The 26,757-nt window shown below is 37.3% G+C and overlaps 1 protein-coding gene across 7 annotated transcripts in view; it reads right to left on the bottom strand.

The window, feature by feature from the left end:
- Positions 1-26,757, bottom strand: part of MGLL (monoglyceride lipase) — a 177,255-nt gene that overhangs the window by 23,290 nt on the left and 127,208 nt on the right. For 5 of the 7 annotated variants that reach the window (XM_031956264.1, XM_031956252.1, XM_031956271.1 and 2 more), the window contains exons 4-6: positions 14,883-15,019; positions 13,305-13,415; positions 2,870-2,947 (exon numbers count right to left, since the gene is read on the bottom strand). In XM_031956264.1, coding sequence (XP_031812124.1) covers positions 2,870-2,947; positions 13,305-13,415; positions 14,883-15,019 — 326 coding nt within the window. The remainder of the gene's footprint in view (positions 1-2,869; positions 2,948-13,304; positions 13,416-14,882; positions 15,020-26,757) is intronic. The other 2 variants (XM_031956279.1, XM_023498235.2) reach the window with 1 other exon arrangement.

Consider the following 26,757-nt stretch of genomic DNA (forward strand, 5'->3'; position numbering starts at 1 on the left):
CCCTAGAACACATTTCCATTCAGTCCTATGCTCTTTCTACCAAGTCCTTCATCTAAATTACATCTGGTCTGAGCATCTCTGATCTTAGGACAGTGTTCTATTAATCAGATAGTAATGATATTATTCTTCAGTCATTTCTGACTCTTTGTGACCCCATTTGAGGTTTTCTCAGTAAAGACATTAGTTTGCAGTTCCCTTCTCCAACTTATTTACAGATGAGGAAACTGAGGCAAACAAGGTTAAGTGAATTGCTCAGGGTCACATGGCTAGTAAATGTCTGAGTTCAGATTTGAACTCAGAATGAGGAGTCTCTATGCACTATGATCCCACTTAGACAAGACAAACATCTCACTGTTGGCTCTTGTTTTTACTCTCCTTTTTCATTACCTCTTATTTTAGGAGGGTGAAAAAGCACCCTATCTCTAGATAATTCTGTTCAAATTTTCTGACAGAGATTGTGTTTAGCTCTGGAGAGTTTCTAGTCTCTTGGGTATAAAAGGTGCTATTTCAAAAGTGAGCTGTGAGAAAAGGAAGCTGCTTTGCTGAAATTAGAACAGCTCTAAAGGAGGGGAATGAAGGGTGAGCAATGAAATCCTTTGCAAATGTCATTGCACCCCCACCCCTTCCTGGAGGCAACCCGCTGTCCTTACTGAGCAAGGGAACCTTTCCCCAATCAGGAATCCCTGGGGGCACCTAGGGAGAAATCAAAAAATTATTCATGGCTGGAATTTGAATCTATTTCCAGCATTTTCTGCTTGAAATGAGCCTGTATATTTATTCATGAAAGACATTGTGGTATAGGGGACAACACACTGGCCTTGGAAGCAGGACACATGGGCCTCTGCCCAGCTCTGTTTCTTGTTGGGAGGGAGGGAGATCTCCCTCATCCTTACCCCTGCATCTCACACCCCACTTGTGCCTCAAGCCATCAGTCCCCATCAACCAACAAAAGAAAGTAGATTTAAGAGTTTATGATGTGACTTTTTTTTTTCTTACCACCACCTGATTTTCTTTGGATCCTGAGCACACAGACACTGGGTAATATGTACATGGAAATATATACTTACCTATATCCTTGTTCCTAAACATGAAAGATTCTCAACTGTTCCTTTTTTAAAACCAAAATATTTAGTGAAGCAAAGTGCCAAAGAACAATGTCATCTTCCCAAAGGATAGTAAATATACATGAGAGCACAAAGATGATAATGAAAACAAATCTTAAAGTGATGATTAGTTTCTGCTAAGGTTCAGAAGCAAAACTGCCCAAACCAAACTCCAGCTGGAGTTTGTGAGAGTAAATGGAGAAAAAGAGTAGGGATATGTGAATGATGGCTAGAGAAACATTTCCATTCTCATGAAATTGACTTACTCCTTTGTCTTTCTCTTATTTTATGCATTGGGAAAATTGAAAACAGCAAAATCTCTTAACCACAGGATTTTTTTTAAAAAAAGAAGAGATCTTTATAGAATAGGAAAAAAGCTAATTTCTTTAAGAAAACTACTATCTTCTAATTCTTTATTATAGCAAATTTAATAATCCATCTCTTATGATAAGGATGTATGAATCCTCATCAACACAAGATTTATTAGGCACTGAACAACCCCACTGCTAGGCGGGACATTTCAAGCTCCTTGTGAATGCTCTGACTAGATCTGCTTTCAATGGTCCATTACTTTCTTGAGCACAAACAGAAGGGATAATTATGATAATGCATCACTCGTAGTACTGCAGGAAGAGGGTGGATGGGTCACTGAATCCATTTAAGTACTATATCTTTTGAAAAAGACACATAAGGTAAGTCATTTTCTCTCTAAAGTGGTTGGTGTGAGCTAATTCCTGGGGGTGAGGGAGCTGCTGAAAGGATTCGGGGCTGCTTCCTCAAGAATGAGGTCATAGCAGTGGAACTTACAACCACAGCTCTTAGAGGTGAAGGCTGGTGGAAATGCTGGTGTCATAGCAACAAGAACTGCACACACAATTATATATGTATATGAGAGCTAGCATCCCTCCATGACTGCAATGTGAATGAAGAAGTTACAGTATTTGTTAGGGGTCTTTCCAGGAAGGGCACTGGACTGCACAAGAAATAGGGGGAAGGAAGGAGAAAAGCATTTATTAAGTTCCTAGTCTGTGTCAGGAATCATGCTATACAAATATTTTCTCAACTGATCCTATAACAGTCTTGGGAGATAAGCTATTATGACCCCCATTTTACAAGTGAAGAAACTGAGGTAGACAGAGACTTGGTCAATGTCACATAGCTATTAAGTCTCTCAGGCTGGATTTGAACTCAGATCTTCCTAACTCCAAATCTATCAACTGTGTCCTGCTCCTGCACGATAATGAGAGATAAGTACTTACTCTCAAAAGAACTCAAGTTTTCAGAGGGAGAACTTAACCTTAGAGCAGGAATGTTTTTTGTCAAATGCAAACAGCATCCCCCTTATCTACTTTCTCTCACTATTTAAGATTTTTATTCTCAAAAATGTTTTATCTGTTTCATCATCACACTTTGGATTGAAAGAAAATAGCTGCAAGTAAAGGGAAGGGACATTAAGCAGAAAGAGTAGAAGATGCTAGGAGCTACAAAATGAAGAATGACACCAATGAGTGGGCTAAAGGTCCCGAGAGCTGAGGAGAGCAGTAAGGCAGGATACCAAGAGGTAGGAGAAGAAATGGACACCTTCAACAATGAAGTGAATTGTAATCAGAAGCAGCTGCAGTGAACTCAGTGGCCTTTGCTGCTGCTCCTCTCAAATCATTAGTTCCCAATTCAACAGCTGTTCCCCAGAGTCTCAGCTGCAGATTTAAAGAAGGAAGAGAGACAGAGAATGGTAGAACGTTGGTGGTGGTGGTGGTGAAGCTCACCCAAATGATGAATGGACTCCAATGAGCTGCTTTGGCTGTGGCTGAGTGCAATATTCCTTTCAAGTTGTACAATAATTCCTGGAATAGTAGTGGAAAAATCCCAAAAAGCTAAGTTCAGCAAGTGGCCAGCACCATGGATAGGTAACTATCTCCATGAGAAGAGACTCTACCCATAAAGCCAGCGAGTGTCTAATACAGAGAAATAACAAGGCAGGCTACAAATCTTCTTGATTATATCTGTTCATTTCTAGCATTGATTTTCTCTGCCTATTAATAATGTAGATGATATCAGAAATGATAATGAAAATGTTGAGATCATTTAAAGCAGCAGCTTCATGGGGAAAAGCTGGACTTATATCATTATGTCCAATGAGGTCATATCCAGAAAAATATAAATGTTTTTTCCTTCTAATTTGTGCATAAAAGGACTGTCATCCATGAAAGAAGAAAGAAATTTCCACAAACCAGACAACTTGGGACCGAATAAACTAATTTAGCCTTCTGATTAGTGAAAAACTCCAGCATTGTGGGGAGCCCTTATACATGTTTTAGAAAATGAGTACTGGAATAATGATTCAGTGGCATTCTAACTTGTTCCTGATATCAGTGAAGTTCCTGCCACTCCAGATACTGTAGCCATTCAAAAAGCCTATTGATCCAAAATTTTAATAGCTCCCTAAGATCATTTTAAAATCTCTGATGGCAGAAGGCTTGACACGAGGAAAGGTAATTACAATAACAATAATTCTAAGTGGATTGGATAGGAATAAATGGACAAGCTACAAAAGTGATTATAGGAATTTCAGAATTTAGAAATCTCAGAGGATCTGGGAGTCTTCAACAGTCATAGTATCATGTAACCTGATTTATTAGATAACAGTCACCATATTTCAGAATTGTAAGGGGCCTTACAGATTATTTTATTCCATCAAAGAAATAATCCCAGCGAGAGAGATGGTCAGGGATTGAATTCTAGATGTTCAAAGAATTGACCTTCCAGACACAGAAAGTCTTGAGAAGATATGGGAAAGACATAGGACATGGTAGATGCTTTTCAAATATTTGAAGAGCTGTCCTATAAATAAGAAATTAAATCTGTTCTCTACTTGGGCCCAGAGGATAGAACTAGAAGTGGTGGGTGAAAGTTGTAAAGAGGTAAATTTAGTCTAGATGAAAGGAAAAGCAAAAAATCTCCTAACAATTAGAAGCATTCCAAAGTAGACCAGACTACCTTGGGGAAGAGGGAAGTAGAGGGTTCTCCCTAATTAGAGGTCTTCATACAGGACAGAATAGAGTTCTTACTGAGGCGTAGATTGGGTGAAATCACCTAGGGGATTTCTTCCAACTTTGTGATTCTATGATAGAATGTCAGAATAGAAAGGAATATTAAAACATAGAATTTTAGAATACAAGAGAGGTGGAAGATCATACATTTTAGATCCTAGAGATTGAATGAGATCACAAAACAGAGTACCTGAGTGGGAAGGATTTCAGAATATGTAAAGAGTTAGTGGTAGAAGGAACCCTTTGAATGGAGAATGTCAGAACTCCTTCAGAATCATCTGGTCATACCCCCTCATTTGATAGATGAGGAAATTGAAGCTCAGAGATTTTCTTAAGATCATATAACAAATCAATGGCAGGGTCATTATTAGAACACACATCTACTGACTGAGTCCAGTGATCTTTCCATCGATATTCTTCTTGAATGGAATGAGTCGCCAGATAGTCAAGTTACATGAGAAGTAAAAGTATACCCTGTATGCAAAAATAACATTTATCTATCAAGTATGTAAGGCCTCAGGACAGGCTTATGCTAGAAAAAGGATCCAGCTAAATTTCCTGGAGAACCAAGTTGAAGAAAAGAACAATAGAGAAGAACTGTGAAAACTATATCCAAATCTTGACTGAGAAGGATATATTCTTAGCAAAATCATATTCAAATGGCCCTCAAAGTCTGGAAAACTGAATTCTAAGTTATAAAAAGACTCATGAAGGTTAAAGGTAAAAATACATTTCATATGTCCCAATCAGTTGCACAAAGAGGCTGCCAGAGATGAAAGGTCATGGTCACAGCTGGCCTACTGAAATAACTATGTCCAAATTCACTGGAAGAGATTGGCAAGGCTCTTGGGTGAAGGCCATTCAGAGGCACAGATCTCAGTAGAGAAAGTAACTAACTGTTCTAGATGGAGTGAAAGAGAGGCTAACTAGGGATGAAAGAAAATGGTTGGGATAAACATGAGGGTAAAATGAGATGTGTGGTACCTGCCACATGGATGATTCATTTTTTATGGGGACCTTCAAGGGAACCTGCTTTATCAAAAAAGTTCTTTGGTTCAATCTATCAGTAGAATGTTAGCAGAGGCCATGTTTAAAAGCAAGGTATGAAGGAACAACTTTTGGAAGTCTATTTTCCAGCTTTCATGGTGAACACCTAGGCTGCTCTGATCCAATGGGAAAGATGACACAGAGATAAGGGAGAGACTTTTCATATAAATGATAAGAAGACTAAAAGCCATATTATATGACAATCAGTTGAAGGAACTTCAGATGTTTAGACTGGAGAACAGAAAACCAAAAATTTCAGAGGAACAGAGATAGAGACAATGAGTGGAAATCATTGTGAGGCAGATCAAGATGAAGAATTATTGGAATTGTCTGAAAATGAAATGGGCTTCCTCAGGAAATATTAGTTCCTCCATCACTGACACTTGGGGATTTTGTAGACAGGAGTCATGAATAAGGCAAGGAATCGGATTCTGTGAAAATTCTTTCAATCCCACACTTTTCTTCTGCTTAAAGACTCCAAGAGTAAAAAGGGCATCCAGGGGTATGTTAGTAAATGTTTAACACTGCATACATGACACATTTTAAGTGTAATCTGTTATTAATATTTTTCCATCGCTTTTTAAAATCTATGACAATCCACAAAAAATAAATGAAACATGATTTTACACTTTAGAAGTTTTCTCACAGTTGCATAAAATATGTTGGCCTTCTAGACTAAACATGAATGTATACAGAAGGGATTGAATTCAGCCTTTGCTTGATAAGTGGAGCTGGAGGGTGGATTGGCAAAGAATTGCTTTTTGTTGAGGTCTTATTTGGGATTTTCTTGGGAAAGATATTGGAGGGGTTTGTTATTTCCTTCTCCAGCTCATTTTACAGATGAGGAAACTGAGGCAAACAGGGTTAAGTGACTTGCCCAGAGTCACATGGCCACTAAGGGTCTGAAGCAGGGTTTGACCTCTGGAAGAAGAACCTACCTGGATTGTGCTCTAAGCACTATGGAGCCATCCATTGCTTTACTTTGCTTAATGCTCTAATGCAATTATTATCAAACTCATAAAGAAAAAGGGACCATTACACAGATTTCTGCAGATCATCTATTGTCTTAACAAACCACATAAATGTTGTCTGTGTTTTATTGTGTTTTTATTTATTTTGTTAAATATTTCTCAATTCCATTTTAATCTGGTTTGGGCAGCACTCAGGAATGTTGTAGAGGTTAAGTGGCCCAACGGTGTGAGTTCTAGCTCTTCTATTAACCAACCTTATGGCAATAAGCAACATTTTTTATTTTTGCTTTGGCTAAAGGAGGGGGATTAGGGGAGATCTTTAAGATTTTTGGAAACTCTAACATTCTCTATCTGATGAAATATTTTAATAAGGAAGAATTCAGCAACTATACTAACAAATATCTACAAGATAACATATAATCTATAAGTAAAACAAATGAATGAATAATAAAATCCCAGAGGTCACCAAGTTTAATCTCCAAGTGAGTCAGAGCTAAGACTACATCTCACAGAGATCTTACTACCTCATTATAGATATTATCACAATTAATGTGTTGAAATGTATTTATTCTATCAGTAAACCCTTAACAAATGCCTATATTTGCCAGACCCTGTTCATAGAGCTACAAGGGACATAAATAAGAGCATACTGGTAAATATTCAACAATCAATTCTTTTTCTCCATTGAATTCTTTAGTCTAGATAATCAACAAATAAATCAAACCCTGATTTGTAGGGTTAGGCGATATCTGAAGTGAAATTTAACAATTGGATCTCAAGTTGAATTGATATGAACTGGCTTCAGTGTACCTCTGGATACAAATAAGAATGATTTGGTCATTGTCCTTGGTCCTCAAGACATCCACAATCTATTTTTTAATATAATTCAAGACAATTCAATAAACACTTATTAAGCACCAACTATGTACCAGGCACTATGCTAATTGCTGGGGATACAAAAAGAGGCAAAAAATAGTCCCTACCATTGAAGAACTTCAGCTTACCAAATAGGTAAAAAAAAAAGCACAATGAGAATAGTAAGGAGGGAGGAATTACATTTGATCGGAGGAGATCAGGCTTCATCACTTATGTGAAGGCTTCACATAAACATAGGGAGGATTTGAATTGGCTAAGATAGCAACTAAGGGATTCTATCTACAGTAGAAGGTCCTGTGTGAACAGAGACAAAAAAGCAAGAGAAGATCCTTGGTCCAATTTGGCTATAGTTAGAAGCCTCAAGGATCCGTATTTCACTACCAACTAGCTAGGTCCTTATAATTTGGTTATTACCTCCCCTTCAGGGTTCTGGGGATACCCCCAAGATATCAGGGGATGATTCTCTAATGCAATGACTCTAGTTCTCACCAAGGAGCCCCCTCCCAAGATTATCAGTTAAAAATCAATTTTGTCAGTTTGATTTAAGTAGGTTTTAGGGAGAAGTATTTATTAAGGAAGTAAATAAGAACAATGAGTATAAAACATCTGTCAAAAGTCTATTCATAATTTCCAAAAAACATTGAGGCCAGACGAAAGTGAGCAGATGTGACAAGGGATAACACAGCTCTGGAATGTTAGAACCACTGCCTTTTATTTGTGGGATGCTCAAAAGTTTTGGTTAAGTGTGACAAATCTGCATTCATCTTCCTGATCCTGATGCAGACACTGTAGTTAGTTGATGTGAGATATGGTGAGGAAACTGAAGGAAAGTTCAAAATCCTCTGACCAGATTTCTCGTGAGTGCTCTGCTTCCCCACCTCCAAGGCAGTTCTTTCTCATGGGGTTTGGCTGAACACCATGCTTATTTTAACCTTTGAATGAATCCAATTCCAGCTAGTTTTGTAATTTATATATGACTCCTGAGGGATGGTCAAGTTTCCTTGGACTATACAAAAAATGTTTTTTTGTTTAAAAGACATTTTTGTCTTTAGGCTAAAGACTAATTGATTGATTAACAGATATGTTCTTATCTAGTTAAGGTATTAAGGTTAAAATGGGATGAGGTGGTTTTCAATCATCCTATCCTTACAAACGGGTTGACTATATACAGCTGTGGAAAATAAAACTAGATTGGGTCTGGATTACAAAAAACCCTGAATTCCTAGCTAAGGATTCTGGGATTTATTCAGTAGGCAAGGGGTGCTTTTGCAGGCTCTGAGTAGGAGGTTAATTATGACAAACATTGACATTTAAGAAATGAATAGCACCTACAAGAACCACTAAATTTTTAGGGTGAGAACAATGATGTCTTTTGGACCTCTGGGATTTTCTTTAGGCATACACAAATTTTCATTTTGACAAAAGTACTACTTATAAATATTTATTATTATTGTTGTTAACACTTTTGCAATTTACATTAGTTTATCAGTATAGGAAACTCTCAATGATAGATTCCTTTAACCAATACAGGGAAGAGACTTACAAATATTATTTCAATTGATTTCCACAAAAATCTGTGAGATAGGAGCTATCATTATCTCCATTTTACAGGGGAAGAAATCAAGTCTTAGGTTTAAGTACCTTGTCAAGGATCATACAGCTGAGTAGCATCTGAAAAAGGACCTGAATCCAGATCTCCTTGATTTCAAGAGTACTTCAAGCAATTTATCCACCATACCACACTGTCTTCAAATTAGATTCTCTACAACTATAAAAGACAGCAGTATCTATAGAAAATGGAGAAAGGACTTGATGGAGCCACAATAGACTTGAGCTGAAAGGGACTTCAGAGACCATTGGATCATTCTAATTTTTTACATACATATGTATGTGTGTGTATATATTTATATATCTAGATCTAAATATATATAAAACTGAGAGGGGAAATGGCCTTCCCTGAGTCACCTAAGTCCCATCAATGCTCAATGTATTAACATTTTTAATTTGGTACTTATATAAAATACCATTGTTATAAGTTATTAGTGTTTCTTTTAAAATGGCACAAAATTAAAAGGAAATATTCTTTCAGATAACATATTTTTTTTATTCTTTTAAAAAAAAAGTCAGATAATCTGGACCGTGTCCATTTTTTTCTTCCAGCCCCTTTCAATTGAACTGGAAAATCAAGATTTTACAGCATATAATTGATACCCAAAATGTCAGGGTCTCATTCTAACAGTAATTACTTTAGCACAGAACTCAATATAAGGCAGATTTGGTCCTTGCTGATGATTGCAAGCCTTATGACCTTGTTATAACCTTCTTTCATGTATGGTCAGATCTCACTGCATGGGCCCTGAGACTCCAGTGCACTTAGTCTTTTGAAAGTGTTAACACATCTTCTAAAATGTCTCAATCATGAATTCTTAGTGTGCCCATGAGCAAGCAAGTGTTGCAATTTAAATCACTCAAGGGAATATCAACACTGAGAAGGTCATAAATCCATTGACACACCCAAAGGCAAGAAGACCTGTGCCATTTCTGCAAAGTGACTGGTGGAAGTTGATGTCTGCTTTTTGACTCTGCCCTCCCCAACTCTGTGCTTCTTATCTCCTTTGGAGTTTTCATTTGTTCTTTCATGATTGCAATAGGATCCTATTGTCACATCCTATAGTTCTAATTTGGAGGTTCAGATAAATAACCTTCTACAGAAAATCAGTTACATTTGCCACAGCTATGCTGAAGGTACCTACCTAGATACATAGCTCCCAGAGTGAATTGTAATATTCCAAAGGATTGCTGATCATATTCATTTAAGAGTTCCCTCCAATAATATGCTATCCAAACCTTCCCATTTTGGGTGTGACTCTTGGCCACATCATCCCATAAGTTTGTCAGGGGTCTACCCAATGTGTTAGAGCCTTCCTTGCTTTCTTCTGATAGTATGAGAGCGCCATGATTACAAAAAGCTGTGCTTTTATCATCTCTTGCCTTGTCCACAAGACCACCCTAACGTTTGTTTCCATCTTCTATCATGATGTTGCCATTCTTTAGTTATCTTCTTCTTTGACATTCTTCACTGGTTATATGTTTCCTCCTCCTCTTCACACATCCCATGAACTTCTTTATATAATGCAATCTCTCTTGAGAACTTTAGAATTGATCGTGTGACATGGGAGACACTGGACTTCTCAGCATGGCGGGCCCTCATCAGAGAGGGTGCTGTGCTTTGTGAGCAAGGCAGAATTGAAAAATCTCAAAAGAAATCAAGGTGAATAGTTAGAAAATCCAGCCTAAATGTTCATGTGGACTATTTGTGCCCAAATTGTGGGAAAGTATTTCAAGCAGTCTGATCAGCCACAATCGGACACACTGTAATTTGACTCTAACAAAGTGATGTCATTTTGGTCCTCTTTGAGATTGAAGGACAATCGCCACCATTTAATAAAAATATTTAATTCTTTGGAGTTACTTCCGTGTCTTGTTGCGTTACACTAGAAGTGGTGGAATGCTGATATTTACAGGATGGGCCTTTGATGCCATGGGAAGTTTGGAGTCATTAAAAAAAGCTTTTATACTTCCCAAAGGTGATCTAGTAGTCTGCTCTCCTCCTTCAGTTTAGTTCTGGATCATTGGCGTCTGTTCCAACAAAATCATGGCTTTCCAATCTCACTTAATTCTAATGAATCTTTCTGTTAATTTATCCTGTACATAGCTTATTTGTACATAGTTATTCAAATGTTGTTTCACATTCCCAGTGCTTGACACATAGTAGACAGTTAATAAATATTTATTGGCCTACTGTGTGAAATCAGGATGTGAAGACTGCCTAATCTGAAGGAACTAAGTGAACTCTTGATGCCTCTAGGTAAAATAATTTGCTAGTATAATTTTTGATTCTCCATTATCTGTAATTTTTTTCTTTTTTACCTTCCTCGGAATACTCTGGAGGAGCTTGCTAATTCTCTGTGATTCCTCTTTGAATGTATCAATTAATTTTGTGAACAATTTTATAAATTAATTAATCTCCCTAACTTCTTGGTATAATCACCCTACATCACACTTCCCATCACTTGATTTTGTGCCTCCCTTTCCCTGATTCTTCTCATCCCAAAATTAAAAAATCTTGTTTTGCTTTACCTATTTAGCAATTCTTATTGTCTAGACAAGATTTAAAGTCAGCATGGGATTCTCTGATAAAGCTAAATACTTTTATTTATATTTTTTATATTTATATTTAATATATATATATATATATTATTTATATGGTGAAATACACCATGCCATGCAGTCATCAGAGTAATGGTGGATTGTTTCTCCCACATGGGCAGTAGACAGTCTTGATCTACTTGGAGTTCCCTTTGTGGATAGTCAGGAAAAAAAATTTGTTTTTTTTAAAAAATAATTTCTATAGGTATATTGGTTGGTAGTTGTTGATATTTTCTTTTTTGGGTATTAATAAAGATTAAAAACTTTGTGTGTGTGTGTATGTGTGTGTCTTTTGTTATCTTCCCCTGGCACATCAGTCCCTTAACCTCTATTTGCCGCTGAAGAAGGATTGTCTCAGAGTGAATGTAAATAGCACTTGTTTCTGTTTGTCAGACCGCTTTCTGTTTTGTCAGATCTTTCTGTCTTCCTCTCCCAGATTGATTTTTTTTAACTAGGTAAGAGAGGCCATTCTTTGCAGCAAGTATACTCTAACCTTAATCACTAGATGGGCTTTGCTTCACTCAAATTGAAACCTGTTAAAGATCTTGGCTTAAAAAGGTCCAAGTCTCCCACTGCGAGGGGGCATATTTAGTCATCCTGATCTATATTTTGTCACTGGACCCAGATGGCCTCAGGGAGAGTGAGGCTGATGACCTGGCTCAGCCCTCCCTCACTCAAATTTAATTTACTTGCACATCCCGGGATCACCTCCCTGATGTCATGGTCCTCTTCAGGAACAAAGATCAAACAACAACCTTTGTGAGTAGAACTGGAACCAGTTGGGCAACGAAGCCAGGTGTAGTGCTAAGCATTTAGGGGGGGGGGGAAGAAAGGCAAAAGGCAATCGCTCCTGTCAAATGGTCTAATATGGGAGATGACATATAAAATGAAAATGAAAAGCAGGGCTGAGTGGGAGATGAATTGCAGTGGGTTCGGAATATAAGGAATGAAACTTCTATGTAGCCTATATGCTTTGAGTTACTCTAATTCTTTTTTCCCTAAATCATGCTTTCTCACTTAATTCTCGAAATCTTCACACTTTCCTACTTGTCTTGAAGTTATGGAGTATCACAATTCAGATTGATTTAATTGGGAAAATCTCATTCAGTTCTTTATAGAAAACCTTTACTTCAACCTTAGCACAGATGTATGTTTATTTCTATGTACATGTAGACAGAAATATGTTTATATGACTAGATCTATAATTTCACTTGTTTAAGAAATCTTGGCAAGAAAACTTTTATTGGGACATATTGGCAATTGCTCCAGAACCTACAGTTTTAGATACATAAATAAAATATTTATTAAGTGCTTACTGTGTGCCAGGATGCTATAAAATTAAGTAATGACTTTTCCATAATCATATAGCTAGTATGTCCTATCTGGAAGCCAGATGTTCCAGACCTCAAGGTCCAGACCCAACCAGCAGCAAGCTGACTCACTTGCTTCTTACTATATATGCTAAGTTGAGGTGGTATAATGGATAGAATGATGAATCTGGAGTCAGGAAGACCTGAATTCAAATGTGACTTCAATCACTTACTAGCTATGTGATTCCGGGGAAACTCACTGAAATTCTTTCTGCCTTAAGTTTCCTCAGTGGTAAAATGGAGATAAGAGGAGTATCTGTCTTTCAGGTTGATATGAGAATCACATGAGATAAAAATTTATAAAGCACTTAACATAATTCCTAACCCAAAGAAGGCATTTGATAAATGTTGGTTTTCTTCTACCTAAATGAAGAGTTTGGTCTTTGCACTTAATTTAAATCGTTCACCAAGAATCAATCTATTAATAGTATAAGTTAATTACTATATTACTACATAATTATTTTCTTTTTTTAAAAAAAGGCATCAGAAAATAATTTTTTTTAGTCTTTGAAAAACTTTTTGCTTTAGATATCCCAGGATCATTGTGGCAGTTACTGAAATTGTATATATTTGTAACTACATGTAAAAATCAAAGCAAATATGAACGACAAAGATATTTTTGATTACTTCGTGAATCTGCAATAAAATAAAGTTTTACTGAACCAAATGCTGTTTTACCTTGAAAGTTGTTGCTGATTCTGGGCTGGCGACCACCAAAGGTGAAATTAAAACCATGCCAGAAAAACTATTTGGTCTCTCGGAAGCAGTTAGGATGGAAATGGCTCCTCCCTACAATGAGAAGTTAACAGACATGATAAGTTGCTCATCTGTTTTAGGCAACAGAATTTTTCAAAGGGGGGACATTCACGACACCTCTAACTTAAATTAGAGCATTTGCCAAGAGCACTGAACGGAGGACATTACCTTCTAGTGGAAGCCGTGGATTGTTGGATAAACTAGATCTGCAATTATTTTATTACAAACGTTTCTCTCTGGGTTTTCCAAGAGCAAACATTTCAGAGAGATATAAATAAAGTTCTTGCTTGTGGGCTGCAAGTTAAACAATAACACATTTACACTTCATTTCTAGCCCAAAGCTGGCAGGGACCCAGTCAGGGCGGTGTGAGATTTTTAGTAATCAGATCAGAAAAGGGTGGCACTTACATCACTCGCTTAGTAAAGATCACAGTAGCTAAGTTCCCAAGAAAAACACTTGGTGAATTTTCTGCTACTAAAGGACCAATGCCCAGTTTGTCTGATGAAATGGAAAGAGGATCTAAGGGGCAGGCACTTGGTAATTGGCACTGGATTTTAAAGTGTAACGTACATTTATAACGTGTCAAGGGCTTTCCACTGGTCCAAAGGTCTCCTTGGATCAAATCTGAAAAGTTCCTACAAACGGTCCTTTTATTTCTAGTTCCCACTTCTACTGGGCAACATTACAATGGCCAGATTAAAAACAACTGTCAAGTTGTTTATAATCAAGATACTTTTCCATTCTGGTCTGTAATAATCAGAAAGTATTATCTGATTACTACTTGAGAACCTTGGTAACTTGTAGAACCAAAACTTTTTTTTTTTTAAAGGAATGATCTGATTATCTCCAAACAACCAAAGAATATTTGCTGGCAACCTCAGTTGCAGTTTCTGCACTCCAGATAAATAAGCCAGACATTCAAATCCTCTCCTCCTTCCATAGCCAGGACTCTGGTCTCCAGGGCTGTGAATCTGGCATTGACTTACAAGCATTAAACTCAGTGGGAACACAAAATAGTCAGGATACAAAGAGAGCTGTACAAGCCAGGAGGAGAGAATTTTGGGCAAGGAGGCAAGGCCCCTCCTTTTCTACTCCACTCCCTCATCCATTCTGTTTTCCCTTACAAGGCTACTGGTGTCTAGATGCTTGGAGGAGCACAGAATCATGGATTCAGAGCTGAGAGGCGGCAGAGAGTCTAGTCCCGAATTTTTGTAGATAAGAAAACTGACATCTAGGGAGATTAATTAACTTTCTTCTAGTCATGAAGGATTTGGACTTAGATCCTCTGACTGCAAAATCAGCACTCTTAATCTCTAAACTCAATCTTTCCTTAATCCTTATGCTCTGCTGAAGAAAAGAACAGCCATTACAAATTGTAAAATAACAGCGATAAAGCACTTAGTGAACCCTAAAGGGCTTTTTACTACTCTATCTAACCATCCATCAACATCATCTTCATTACCATCACCACCACCACCACCATATCAGAGTCTGCTTACCATGGAATGCCCCAGAAGAAAGACAGGAAGCCCAGGATGATCTTTTTGCATGAGATCTACATGCTGGAACACATCCCTGACGAAAACATGGAAATCAGACACGATCATCCTTTCACCTTCACTCTGTCCATGGCCAACTAAAAGGAAACAGAAAAAATGGAACACGACTGAGTCTCACGAAACTCTGTGGAAAAAATAGCAACCCTTATGCTGACTATGGTGGGAATTTAGTTCTATGATGGTTTTTCCTCATTGAATAATAATCAACAAAGAAGCAAAGAAGAGGTTCGAGGGTTTCTTGAAAATACTTTATTTCTGCATGCTAATACAATGGAGAACAGTGAACAAAGAGTGCCTATTTTAATACATTAAGAATTTATGGTTCTGTAGATATAGGTGCCCCCTCTACCAACACAAATGAAAAATAGGATTTTAGAATAAAAGAAGGAAGCAAGCAAATAGGCATTTATTAAGTGCCTGACTATGTGCCAGACACTGTACAAATATTATCTCATTTAATCTTGACAACAAGGAGGCAGATGCTATTATGATGCCCATTTTACATTTGATGAAACTGGGGTAGATTAAGTGACTTGCCCAGGATCACAAAGCTAATTAGTGTCTGAGGCTCAACTTGAACTCAGGTATCTTATCTTCAGGCTTAGCACTCTGTCCTGCACTCCTAGCTGCCTAGGAGTCTTTGAAATCATCTAAAATCACCTGAAAAGTTCTAACAAAGAAACACAAATTCTGACAAATCCTACTAAGCATCAATGCTCTCATTTAAACAGATGAAGAAATGGTGAGGCAACTTGCCCAATATTAAGTGAAAGCAAGTGAAAGAGATGGGATTTGAACCCAGGACCTCTGATTCCCAAACCAATGCTCTTTCTCTTTCTTTCTCCTACTTTCCTCTCCTCCTTATTTCCTTTTCTTTTCCTTCCTTCCTCCCTTCGTTCCTTCCTTCCTTCCTTCATTCCTTTCATCCTTTCTTCCTTCCATCCTTCCTTCTTCCTTCCTTCTATCCTTCCTTCCTTCCTTCTTCCTTCCTTCTATCCTTCCTTCCTTCCTTCCTTCCATCCTTCCTTCTTCCTTCCTTCTATCCTTCCTTCCTTCCTTCCTTCCTCCCCCCTCCCTCCCTTCCTTCCTCCCCCCTCCCTCTCTTCCTTTCTTCCATCCTTCCTTCCTTTCATTCTTCCTTCTTTCTTCCTTCCTTCCTTCTTTCTTTCCTTCCTTCCTTCCTTCCTTCCTTCCTTCCTTCCTTCCTTCCTTCCTTCCTTCCTTCCTTCCTTCCTTCCTTCCTTCTCCTTCCTCCCCCTCTCCCTCCCTCCCTTCCTTCCTTCCTTCTTCCTTCCTTTTCCTTTTTTCTCTTTCTCTTTCTTTGTTTTCTTTCTCTCTCACGCACACTTTCTTTTCTTTCTTTTTTCTTCCTTGGAGGCAATCAGGGTTAAGTGACTTGCCCAGGGTCATACAACTCATACATGTCTAAAACTGAATTTAAACTCAGGTTCTTCTAACTCCAGGCCTGGTCTCTATTCAGTGCATCACTTAGTGACATCCTGGTCTTGAAGAGTCGTGGCTAAAGAGTTCATCATTCTGTGTTAGGCTTCTCTGAGCTTAGCAATATGGTCTGCAGGAGATGGCCATCAAGTTTATTATCAGGCCCACTTCAATGTCTTTCCAGAGTGACATAACCTTCACCAACCTAAAGTTACCTTCATACCAAAGTGAGCTACTAGAATAGTCTGGGTTGCTGCTACTGCTGCTGTTATTGTTATTATTATTATTATTATTATTATTGGTGTTAATTATTATAATGATAAACATAGCATAGAAAATAAAGAGTTCAAAGGCCTGTTTTCAAATCCCAGCCCAAACAGCTACTGGCTTTATGCCTTCAGTGTCCTAGATAACTCACCAAGACTAGAAATTGTAGAGAAAGTGTCAGTAACATTTGTAGAAGGAAGATCTCCTTGAGTGTTCTTAATCCCAGTGAAATCACAAACACAGTACAATATAATAATAATATCAAGATCTCCTACTTAAGTTCCAGTTTTCTACCATATTGCAGCATGGTTATAATCCAAGTGACCTGAAAAATTCTGCCAAAGAATCATAAATTCTGACAGGTCCTAAGAGAAAGATGCAAAAGCTTTGAATAATGGCTGAGTAATAAATGGTGGGTATGTGACTGAAGGATCAGAATAATATTCAGGCATCAGCTCAAGGAGGTTCATTGCCAAAGGGATGGCTAACTAAGGGGTGAAGTATCCAGCCCCAGCCAATCATAAAGCATGTAGAGGGGTGATGAAATGATTACTCTGAAGCTGATGATAATAATGATGATGAGATAATAATAATAATGCTTAGAATTACCCTGAGTCTTTTCCTTTCCTATTCCCAATAGTCCTTTTAGGACATTAACCTCTCACCAGGAGAAAACTCAGTTCTGACTGCTTACCAGGCAGCCTCAGATGATGCCAATATATGTATGCGGGCACACACACATATATGCTTTTATATAATGTATATGCATATATGTGTGTGTATATGCACAGAGACATACATACATGAATACACAGATGCCTTTTTTTTTTTAAAGGCAAGTGTGTTTAAGAGAAAGTCTTCTCAAAAAACTGGCCGTAAAACCAGGCCACCCTCTGTCTTATTCAGAGGTTTTATAGTTATTTTTTTATGTTACATATTTTGCTGTTTCTTTTCCTCTTTGTCATCTCCCTCTTTTCCCTCTATTCTCCCCCCTTTGAAGTACATTAGTTGCTATAGAAACAATGAGGCTGCAGCGGCCTCCCAGTGCCACTGGAAAAAGCCAGTTGATAGGATGGTTCAAAAACTGAAATATAGGAATGGAGAGAGAGGTTTTGGTGAGCAAGGGTAACATCTGGGAGAAATCATCTCTTTTTTCAAAATCATTCATTCAGAGATCTTAGGAGTTATTAACTAAGCCACATGACATCCCTGGAGGGAAGAATCATTCTTATTTCTATTTGTAGAAAAATAAATAAAGCACATAAAGGGTTAAAAAATATTTCTAGCCCAGGGGTTCTCAATGAGGAGTCTACATAAACCTCTCCCTCTCCCTCTTCCTTTCCCTCTCCTTTTCTCTTTCCTTCTCCCTCTCTTCTTCCTCTCCTTCTCCTTCTCTGTCTTCCTCTCCTTCTCCTTCTCCTTCTTCTTCTCGCTCCTTCCCTTTCCTCTCCCTCTCCCTCTCTTTCTACCTCTCTTTCTCCCCTTCCCTCCCTCTTTTTCCCTCTCTCCCCCCTTCCCTTCCTCTCTCTTTCTCTATGTTTTTTCTCCCTCCCTCCCTCCCTCTCTCCTCCCCACCTACCTTCCTTCCTTCCTTCCTCTTACCTTTTCTCTCTCTGTGTCTCTATCTCTGTCTCTGTTTCTGTCTCTGTCTCTCTTGTGGGCACTTGGACACACACACACACACACACACACACACTCCCAATATAGTCTGTTTCCACAGTAATGCTATGTATTTTATTTTATGCCTTTAAAAATGCTCCCCACACTGCCTGATAGATCCATGACACAAGCTAGGTTAAGAACCCCTGCCTAGAATAATGAGTTAGGAGATGGGAGAAGAAACATTGCAGTTCTCTTCTAATTGCTACAATGACTATGTCACTATCCTTTTTTTTAATTATGTAAACTAAATATAACTCATATAACTCAAAAATATTAAGAGCTAGAAGATGTCTTACAGATAATTTAGTCTAATTTCACTATTTTATAAATGAAGAAACTGAGACTCAGAAAGAAGTGTTTTGCTGAAAGTCACAAGTATAATAGACCAAAGTAGAGACAGAATTTAAGAGTATAGGATGAAAAATTAGAGAGAACCTTAGAGATGATGTAGTCAAACATCTTTATTTTATTGATGAGGAGACTAAGATCTACAGAAGGAATAGTTGGTAAATGACTAAGTTATGGTTTGAACCCAGGTTCAAACTCCAGATCCAATGTTCTTTCCACTAAAGCAACATTAGTTCAACATAAGCAATAGGACAGCTTCTGCACATTGTTTTAAATGACTACTAATTTAGCACTATCACAGGATCTAGACCAAATTTTGTAGGTCCTACCTTCTCAGTCAGCTTCAAAGTCTGAGTATAACAAATAACTTTCTTTTGAAAATTTTTATTTATTTTTATTCTGAACTTAACAAATACCAGTTTAAATAAGCATTTCCATATATGTTGTAGAACAGAAGGAGAAGATTGCACACAAAACTGTGAATCTCTATTATAGAGATCTTGCTTTTCTTTTTAAGTACATGATTAATTCAATATGTAATTTTGCAAAGATGTCCTGCTTTTTTATGATTCCTTCCTTCCATTCTCTTCTCTTTTGGGGGGTGGGGGTAGAAATGAGGGTAAAGAGAATGCCATTCCTTGCCTCTCTCTATCGTCCCAACTTCATTAAAAATTAACATCAAACATTTGCAATAAAATTTCATAGTCAAGTAAAACAAATTCCCATATTAACCATGTTCAAAAATATACATTTCATTCTGCATCTTAAATCTATTACTACTCTTATAGGAAATATAGCATGTTTCAAGTAGAATCAAAGTTGTCCTCTTTACTGATCGGTATTCTTGAGTCTTCCAAAGTTGTTTGTCTTTACAAAGCTGTTGTTTTATGAGCTGTTTTCCTGATTCATTTTATTCTGCATCACTTAATGCAAGAGATGCTATATGGTTCATATACATTAAGTTTTGATCTTATTTCATTGTCAGTGGCACTTTTAAGCATAATGTAGTTTATCTTTTTAAATCAAGTCTATTTTTGCTATTACTGTGTGTGAGAGCATGATTGCTATCCTTTTTTAGTTCAGCTAAAACCTAATTAGATTTTGCTCCAACCTTTTATTTTAACTCTGCGATTCTTTACATTTCAAGTATCTTTCTTATAAACATAATCCTCTTTTGTTATATGAGTGAGTTCATTCCATTCACATTCATGATCGTGATGATTATGTATTTTCTCCCATTTTATTTTCTCATATTCTTTCCTCTATTTGCTTCATCCCTTACAAAGGGAAATGTGGTAAGAAAGAACTTTTCTCAGTGATAGGGATCCAAAATAGTGCAGATTCTTTCAAAGATGAAAATGATGGTAAAATAAGAGACGTTATAAAGAATGGTGAAATTGTTAGGGGCAGCTAGGTGGTGCCGTGAATAGCTACCAGCCCTAAAGTCAGGAAGACCTGAGTTCAAATCTGATCTCAGACATTTAACACTCTCTTCCTAGCTGTGTGACCTTGAACAAGTTATTTAACCCCAATTGCCTCAGCAAAAAAAAAAAAAAAAAAAAAAAGCGTGAGAGAATAAAAGATAAAAAGAAGGAAGGATGTTTGGGATATTTAAGAGAAAAAAGGGAAATCTGCTTTTTAAAATGATTTTATGTCTGTAATTGTGATTACAATGGTATAGACAATTCATGATAAGTAAACTTCTTCTATTAATATGGATTAGCAACTCATCTTCATTTAGAGTCTGGGGCACTGAGACAATGTGATTTTTCCACCATTATACAGATAATCCTTGTATTCAGGTCTTCCTGAGACTTAATCCATTACACCTCTGCCTTTCAAAAAGGATGGCAGTGAAGGGAAAATATAACTCCCATGTTTTATTTCTCCCCGTGCTACTTTCCACTTAAAGCTGCCTCATGCCTGAAGTGGAATTCCTGATGAATTCAACTAGGCATTTCACACTGAGACTAATTTGCATTCATCATATGGTTTTACAATTTTGGCAGGTCTGCTGATATGACAATTGGTGGTACCATTTTGTAGTTTTAATACATATTTAATGAAAATAGAACCACATAAGTTTTAAGTAAAGTGTCTAACACACAGTAGGTACTCAATAAATATTTCTTGATCGATGGATTCATTGAATGAATGAAAATACAAGAAATAAACACAGATATGCTTCAGAGAGAAACATTTTTTTCCCTTTCTTCTCCCCCAGATCATCATTTGGGCTTCCTTTAGCATCAAGTTGAAGTTCATCAACATAAGGCTTGATAATCTGGACCAAAGGATAATCTGTAAGGCACCAGAACAGCTCCCATTTCTTGGTGGGTTCTTATTAATGAGTCTCTTGAGCAAGAGAAGGCCTAACTGGGTGCTCCCAAAGAGAAGGTAGATGAGGGAGAGATGGGGAGGAAGGGAAGACTCTAAAGACAAGGATAATCAAGAATGATACTGACTCCTCTGAACATTCTCCAGTTCTGGATATTTCAATTAGCCAGCGTCAGAAGCAAAAAAAGCCTCAGCAAAGAAACTCTCCTTTTTTATGAGTAAATTTTGGATGATTTCATACTGAGGATTCAGGTAGAAATGTGTTGTGGAAAGAATACTGAGCATCCCCTGATCTAGGTTTCTGTTATTAATTACCAGTTTTGAGATACTGGGCAAGGGATATGCCATCTCTGGGGCTTAGTTTCTTTGTCTTTTAAATAAGGAAGAAAGGGACTGCATGGTCTCTAAGGTCCTTTCCATCTTTAAGTTCTATGGACATAGAATTATACATTTAGATCTGGAAGGACTTCAGAGGCATCTAGTTCAACCTCATTCACTTTACAGATGAGAAAACTGAGGTCGAGGACAAATCTTGTCATTTCCACCTTCATAATACCTCTTTTTAACTCCACTTGCGGAGCTATTACCCTAATTCATGTTCCCATGTGCTTCTCTCATATTACATCTCTCATCTCCATGCCTTTGGACATGCTTTCTCTCCTTGTCTTCACCCTGTGGCTTTGTTGGCCTCCTTCAAGACTCAGCTTAAATCTCACTTTCTATAAGAGAATTTTCCAGGTATTCCCCCTCCCAATTCCCACAAATCTCCTTGTTACTTTTTCCTTCTGATATTCCCTTACATTTATACTGTTCTCTCTCCAATTAGAATTTTAGTTCCTCCATGTCAAGGGCTATGTTTTTGTCTTTCTTTTCATCTCCAGTAAATAGCACAGGGCCTAACACATAGCAAGCACTTTAAATTTCCTGTTTACTAACACAGTAGGAGCTTAATAAAAGCTTGCTCATTGATTGATGAATAAATACTCTCTTTCTTTCGATTTATCTTGACCAATTTTCTCCTTTATTTGCTTAACAAATTTTCTAGTTTCTAGACTTTTCTCCTTGCTAGGAAGTTAAAAAGCAAAATAGGAGCCGAGTTGTTCATACTTCAGTCACCTGCTAGTGACACCTTCCCAGAGGAACAGTCCTACCCCTTTATCATCCTTTTAGCTACAAACATGAAAAAGAAAACTGGCCCTTTGCTTGTTTTTAGAACTGTTTTTTAAAATTTATTTAGAAATTTAAAACTATTAGGAAGCTCCAGTTTATTATGGATTTCTGACATTCTTTCAGGTTAATGTTGGTCTTATATTTATTCTTTGATATAAATAATCCCTTTATCATAGTTACACATTTGTTTTAAACCTAACCTCTGATACACTTCTGTGTAGCTACACTCATTTCTTTAGATGCTTCTCCTTGCCTCTCTGACCATAATGAGCCACTGAGAGACTCTGGGTAGAGGATTACACACATATTTTCTTTGACCTTTTGGAAATATATCTTCTTAAAATCAAGGGTATACCCTGAATTATTCCCAGCTTTCTTAGTGGAATACTTTGCTTTTTTCATAACTCGGCTCATATGCCACCTTCTGTAGGAAGTCTTTCCAATTCTCTAAGTGCCAAATCTTCAATTTTTTTTTAAATTTAAATTTTATTTTCAGTTTTAAATTCTTTTGTTCCCTCCACTTCTCCTGCACACAGGAAAAAGACAAGAAATATAATACCTATTATGTTATGCTACAATTCTCTTTTATTGTTCTGACTCAGTTTCCCTAATTATCCTGACCCAGTCTTGCCTTGGTTTCTCTAATTGTTCTGTTCAACCACGCCTCCCTCCTAATGATGGTAATCCAGATAAGGAGAAAGACCTTCTATCTTAGGCATCATCAGAATGTTGGGTGCCTCTCCCCACTCTGTAATCCCAGTTATCAGATATCCTCCATGCCTCCCCTCACTCTGTCAGGACTGGATTGTCAGAGTCCCATTCCCGCTCTCAGTCCCTGCCTCGCTCTACCCCCTGAGTCTGAGCCACATATATATATATATATACGTCATTGAGAACTCACATTGTTTGCTGGATTCTTGGAGACTAAAGTCTCGTTCAGCCCTGGGACCAAACCATGGATCCATTTGGTCCCAGTAAATCTTTCCCTTTTAAATAAATTATTAAATACTCTCTAATTGCAATCTTGCCTCAGTTTCTCTGGCATTACAATTATAAATATGAAGTCATATAAAACATCTCTTTTCACTAGCCAAGTTATTTTCCAAAACTTCTTTAGCTTATATATGCCCAATTATTTTTCTTTTTCTAATTATTAAAGTTTTTTATTTTCAAAACATATGCATAGATAATTTTTCAACATTGATCCTTACATAGCCTTGTGTTCCAAATTTTCACCTCCTTCCCTCCACTCCCTCCTCTAGGTGGCAAACAATCCAATATATGTTACACATGTTAAAATATATGTTAGCTCCAATATATGTAAACATATTTGTACGATCATCTTGCTAATATGCCCAATTATTTATAGGTTGTCCTCCCATAGGAATGTGAAGAACTTAAGAGTGAGACTGTTGTTGTTTCATGCTGTTTTATTTGCCATTCTTGGTGTCCGCTACCCTGAGAAAGCACAGGACCTGACCCACAGTAAGTTCTTAAATAAATGCTTATTGATCAACTGATTCTAAAACAATATGGTCATATTCTCCCAAGATGACTGTCACTTCTATATTCCTAATTCATCCATCCTGACTGGTCATAAGTAATTTGAGTCACAGTTTTTGAACAGCATCATTTCCTGAATAAGATTCATTTAGTGTCAGCCTCTCATTTCACAGAAGAGGCAAGTGTATCTAACCCACATTCACAAAGTTCAAAGAAGAGAGCCTAGATGTTAACAAGGGCTTTATTTATTTTTTTTAATTCCCAAAGCAGGGCTCTTTCCTTCTCCTCCTCCTCTTCCTCCTCCTCCTTCCCCTCTTCCCCCTCCTCTCCCTCCTCCCCTTCCTTCTCCTCTTCCTCTTTTTTCTTCCTTCTCCTCCTCCTCCTTTTTTTTTTTTTTGGTTGCTGAGGCAATTGAAGTCAAGTGACTTCCCCAGGGTCACAGAGGGCTCTTTTCTCTATGGTAATCAGTGGACTTCCACTACCTACTGAAAGATAAAATTATGGGCAAGGAAAATATCAGATGTGCTTTGAACAAATGATGCTTCTAGTAGTGTTAGAAGTCTTGGAACTTTCCATCACTACTCTATGCTCCCCTGTGCCTATTTTATGGACTGTATTATGTAAGAATCATCCATCTGGCCAGGTGGTCTGTATTTATACATCTCTGGCAATATTCTATCTGTTTTTTTTCTCCTTTAACTCAAACTCACACTCTTTTTGCCATCAATCAGACTCTCAGATTTCCAAATAGTTCTCTGCCATCTCTCATTTCATTAGATCTGTTTCCATGGAACAAAGAATACCCCTCCAGGCACAAATTCTTGGCTCTCAAGTGTCAATGGTACCTAAAAAATCAGATATAGCTTACCTACTTGGGAGGTCATTTCAATTCTCACCCCTTTAAATCACAACTTAGATTTTTGATCTTTTGCAAGATAAGAAAAAATTCACTAATAGTTTTAAAGGCTCTGCTCTTTGAATTTTGTTCAAACACTCCACACCAGAAAAAAATCAATGGCACAATTATCAGCTTCTTAGAAGGCTGTTTGTTCATTTCAGTTGAATGGATATTTCTTTTCCTCTTTGTTTCAAAAGGGATTTTTCCTTCAGGGTGAAGAGCCATGGAAGAAAGCAAAGCTACAGAGATGAAATCAGAACTGACTAGAACTTGTGGCTCAAATTTCTTTTCACTTATTTATTTTTTTATTATTAAAGCTTTTTATTTTCACAACACATGCATAGATAATTTTCAACATTCACCCTTGCAAAACTCTGCATTTTAATTTTTTTCTTTCTGCCTTCCTTCACCCCCTCTCCTACACAGCAAATAATTCAATATATGTTAAACATGTGCAATTCTTCTATACATATTTTCACAATTATCATGCTGCACAATGAAAAATCAGATCAAATAGGAAAAATGAGAAAGAAAAAATGCAAGTAAACAACAACAAAAAGAGTGAAAATGCTGTGTTGTGATCCACACTCAGTTCCCACAGTCCTCTCTCTGGGTGCAGATGGCTCTCTTCATCACAAGATCATTGGAACTGGTTGGTTTTCAAATTTCACTGTTTTAAGAAGGTAGAACTTTCTCTTTAGGTACACTCAGATTATTGATTCTCTATGCTCACTATATGCTCATATGAGAATTGAGAAACCTCTAGAAAGGCAGGAGACAGGAATCTTGTGCAATATCAAAGAGGTATCTAAAGTCAAGTGAGAGTTCTGTACTATTTGACCTCCAGAACTTTGAGGTTAGACAATAAGGGAACAGAATCTGGACAAAAAAGGAAATGTAATGTTTTAAATTGAAAGTGAAATTACTCACAAGTCTTCACGGGGTCTTGAGGCCATGATCCCTATAGGGTCACAGGGTACAAGCGAATTTCAGTGTCATTTTAGACAAAATTCATAACAAGAAATGAGAAATTCCAACCTTACATTTAAAATGGGGCTCAAAGGGGGGAAATTCTCTATCCTTACCAACTGCTTAATTAACTCACATGACCAAGTAGTAAGTGCTCTAAAACAAAGCCCACTTTAGGGACACTTATTAATTATATTAGAAGAGGCTTTCAGCAAGATGGGAATCATACACAATGCTGTGGTGACTGATTTAATAAGCCAAAGAGAAAGATAGAAAGCTCATTTTCTATTCCCTGCAGGGTCTTTGGGAGAATCAGAGGCATTGAGTTTCACTATTTTAGCAGGTGCTCCTAGAATCACAGAAGGTTCCAGTGGGAAGAGACTTTAGTTCATTCTCTTTGTTTCCCAGAGGCTGAAATGGAGGGCCAGAAACAGGAAGTAAATGACTCAAGATCATGTAGTAAGAAAGTAGCTGAAAGTAGCTGAGTTGGGATTTGAACTCAAAGCCTCTCAATGCATTGTTGTCAGTGTACTCCACCACAGATAGCTCAGGAGGTCCAATGATTATTTCAAGGAGTAGAGAAAAAAGAAATCAGATGACAACCTCCTCAAGGAGAGGTAGGTACTATGTATTTTCTGAATTTTGCATCTTCCCCAGGTATTACAACAATCTCACAACAATTCAACAATTGAGAATCTGTAATTGTTTTGGTAGTTTCTTGAAACAATATTAGTTTTTCTTCTTTTTATTAAAGCTTTTTATTTTCAAAACATGTGCATGGATCATTTTTCAACAGTGACCCTGTTAAACCTTGTGTCCCAAATTTCCACCCCTTCCCCTAGATGGCAAATAATCCAATATATCTTAAACATGTTAAAAATATGTTAAATACAACATATGTATACATATTTATACAATTATCTTGCTGCAGCACGAGAAAAGTCAGATCAAAAAGAAAAAAATGAGAAAGAAAATAAAACACAAGCAAACAGTTACAAAAAGAGTGAAAATATGTTGTGATCCACTCTCAGTTCCTACAGTTCTCTCTCTGGGTGCCGATGACTCTCCTCATGACAAGATCATTGGAAATGGTCTCAACCATCTCACTACTGAAAAAAAGCCATGTTCATCAAAATTGATCATCGTATAATCTTGTTGTCGTGTACAATGATCTCCTGGTTCTGCTCGCTTCACTTAGTATCAGTTCATGTAAATCCCTCC

The sequence above is a fragment of the Sarcophilus harrisii genome, chromosome 1, assembly GCF_902635505.1.
Source record: "Sarcophilus harrisii chromosome 1, mSarHar1.11, whole genome shotgun sequence".
Classification (NCBI taxonomy): Eukaryota; Metazoa; Chordata; class Mammalia; order Dasyuromorphia; family Dasyuridae; genus Sarcophilus; species Sarcophilus harrisii.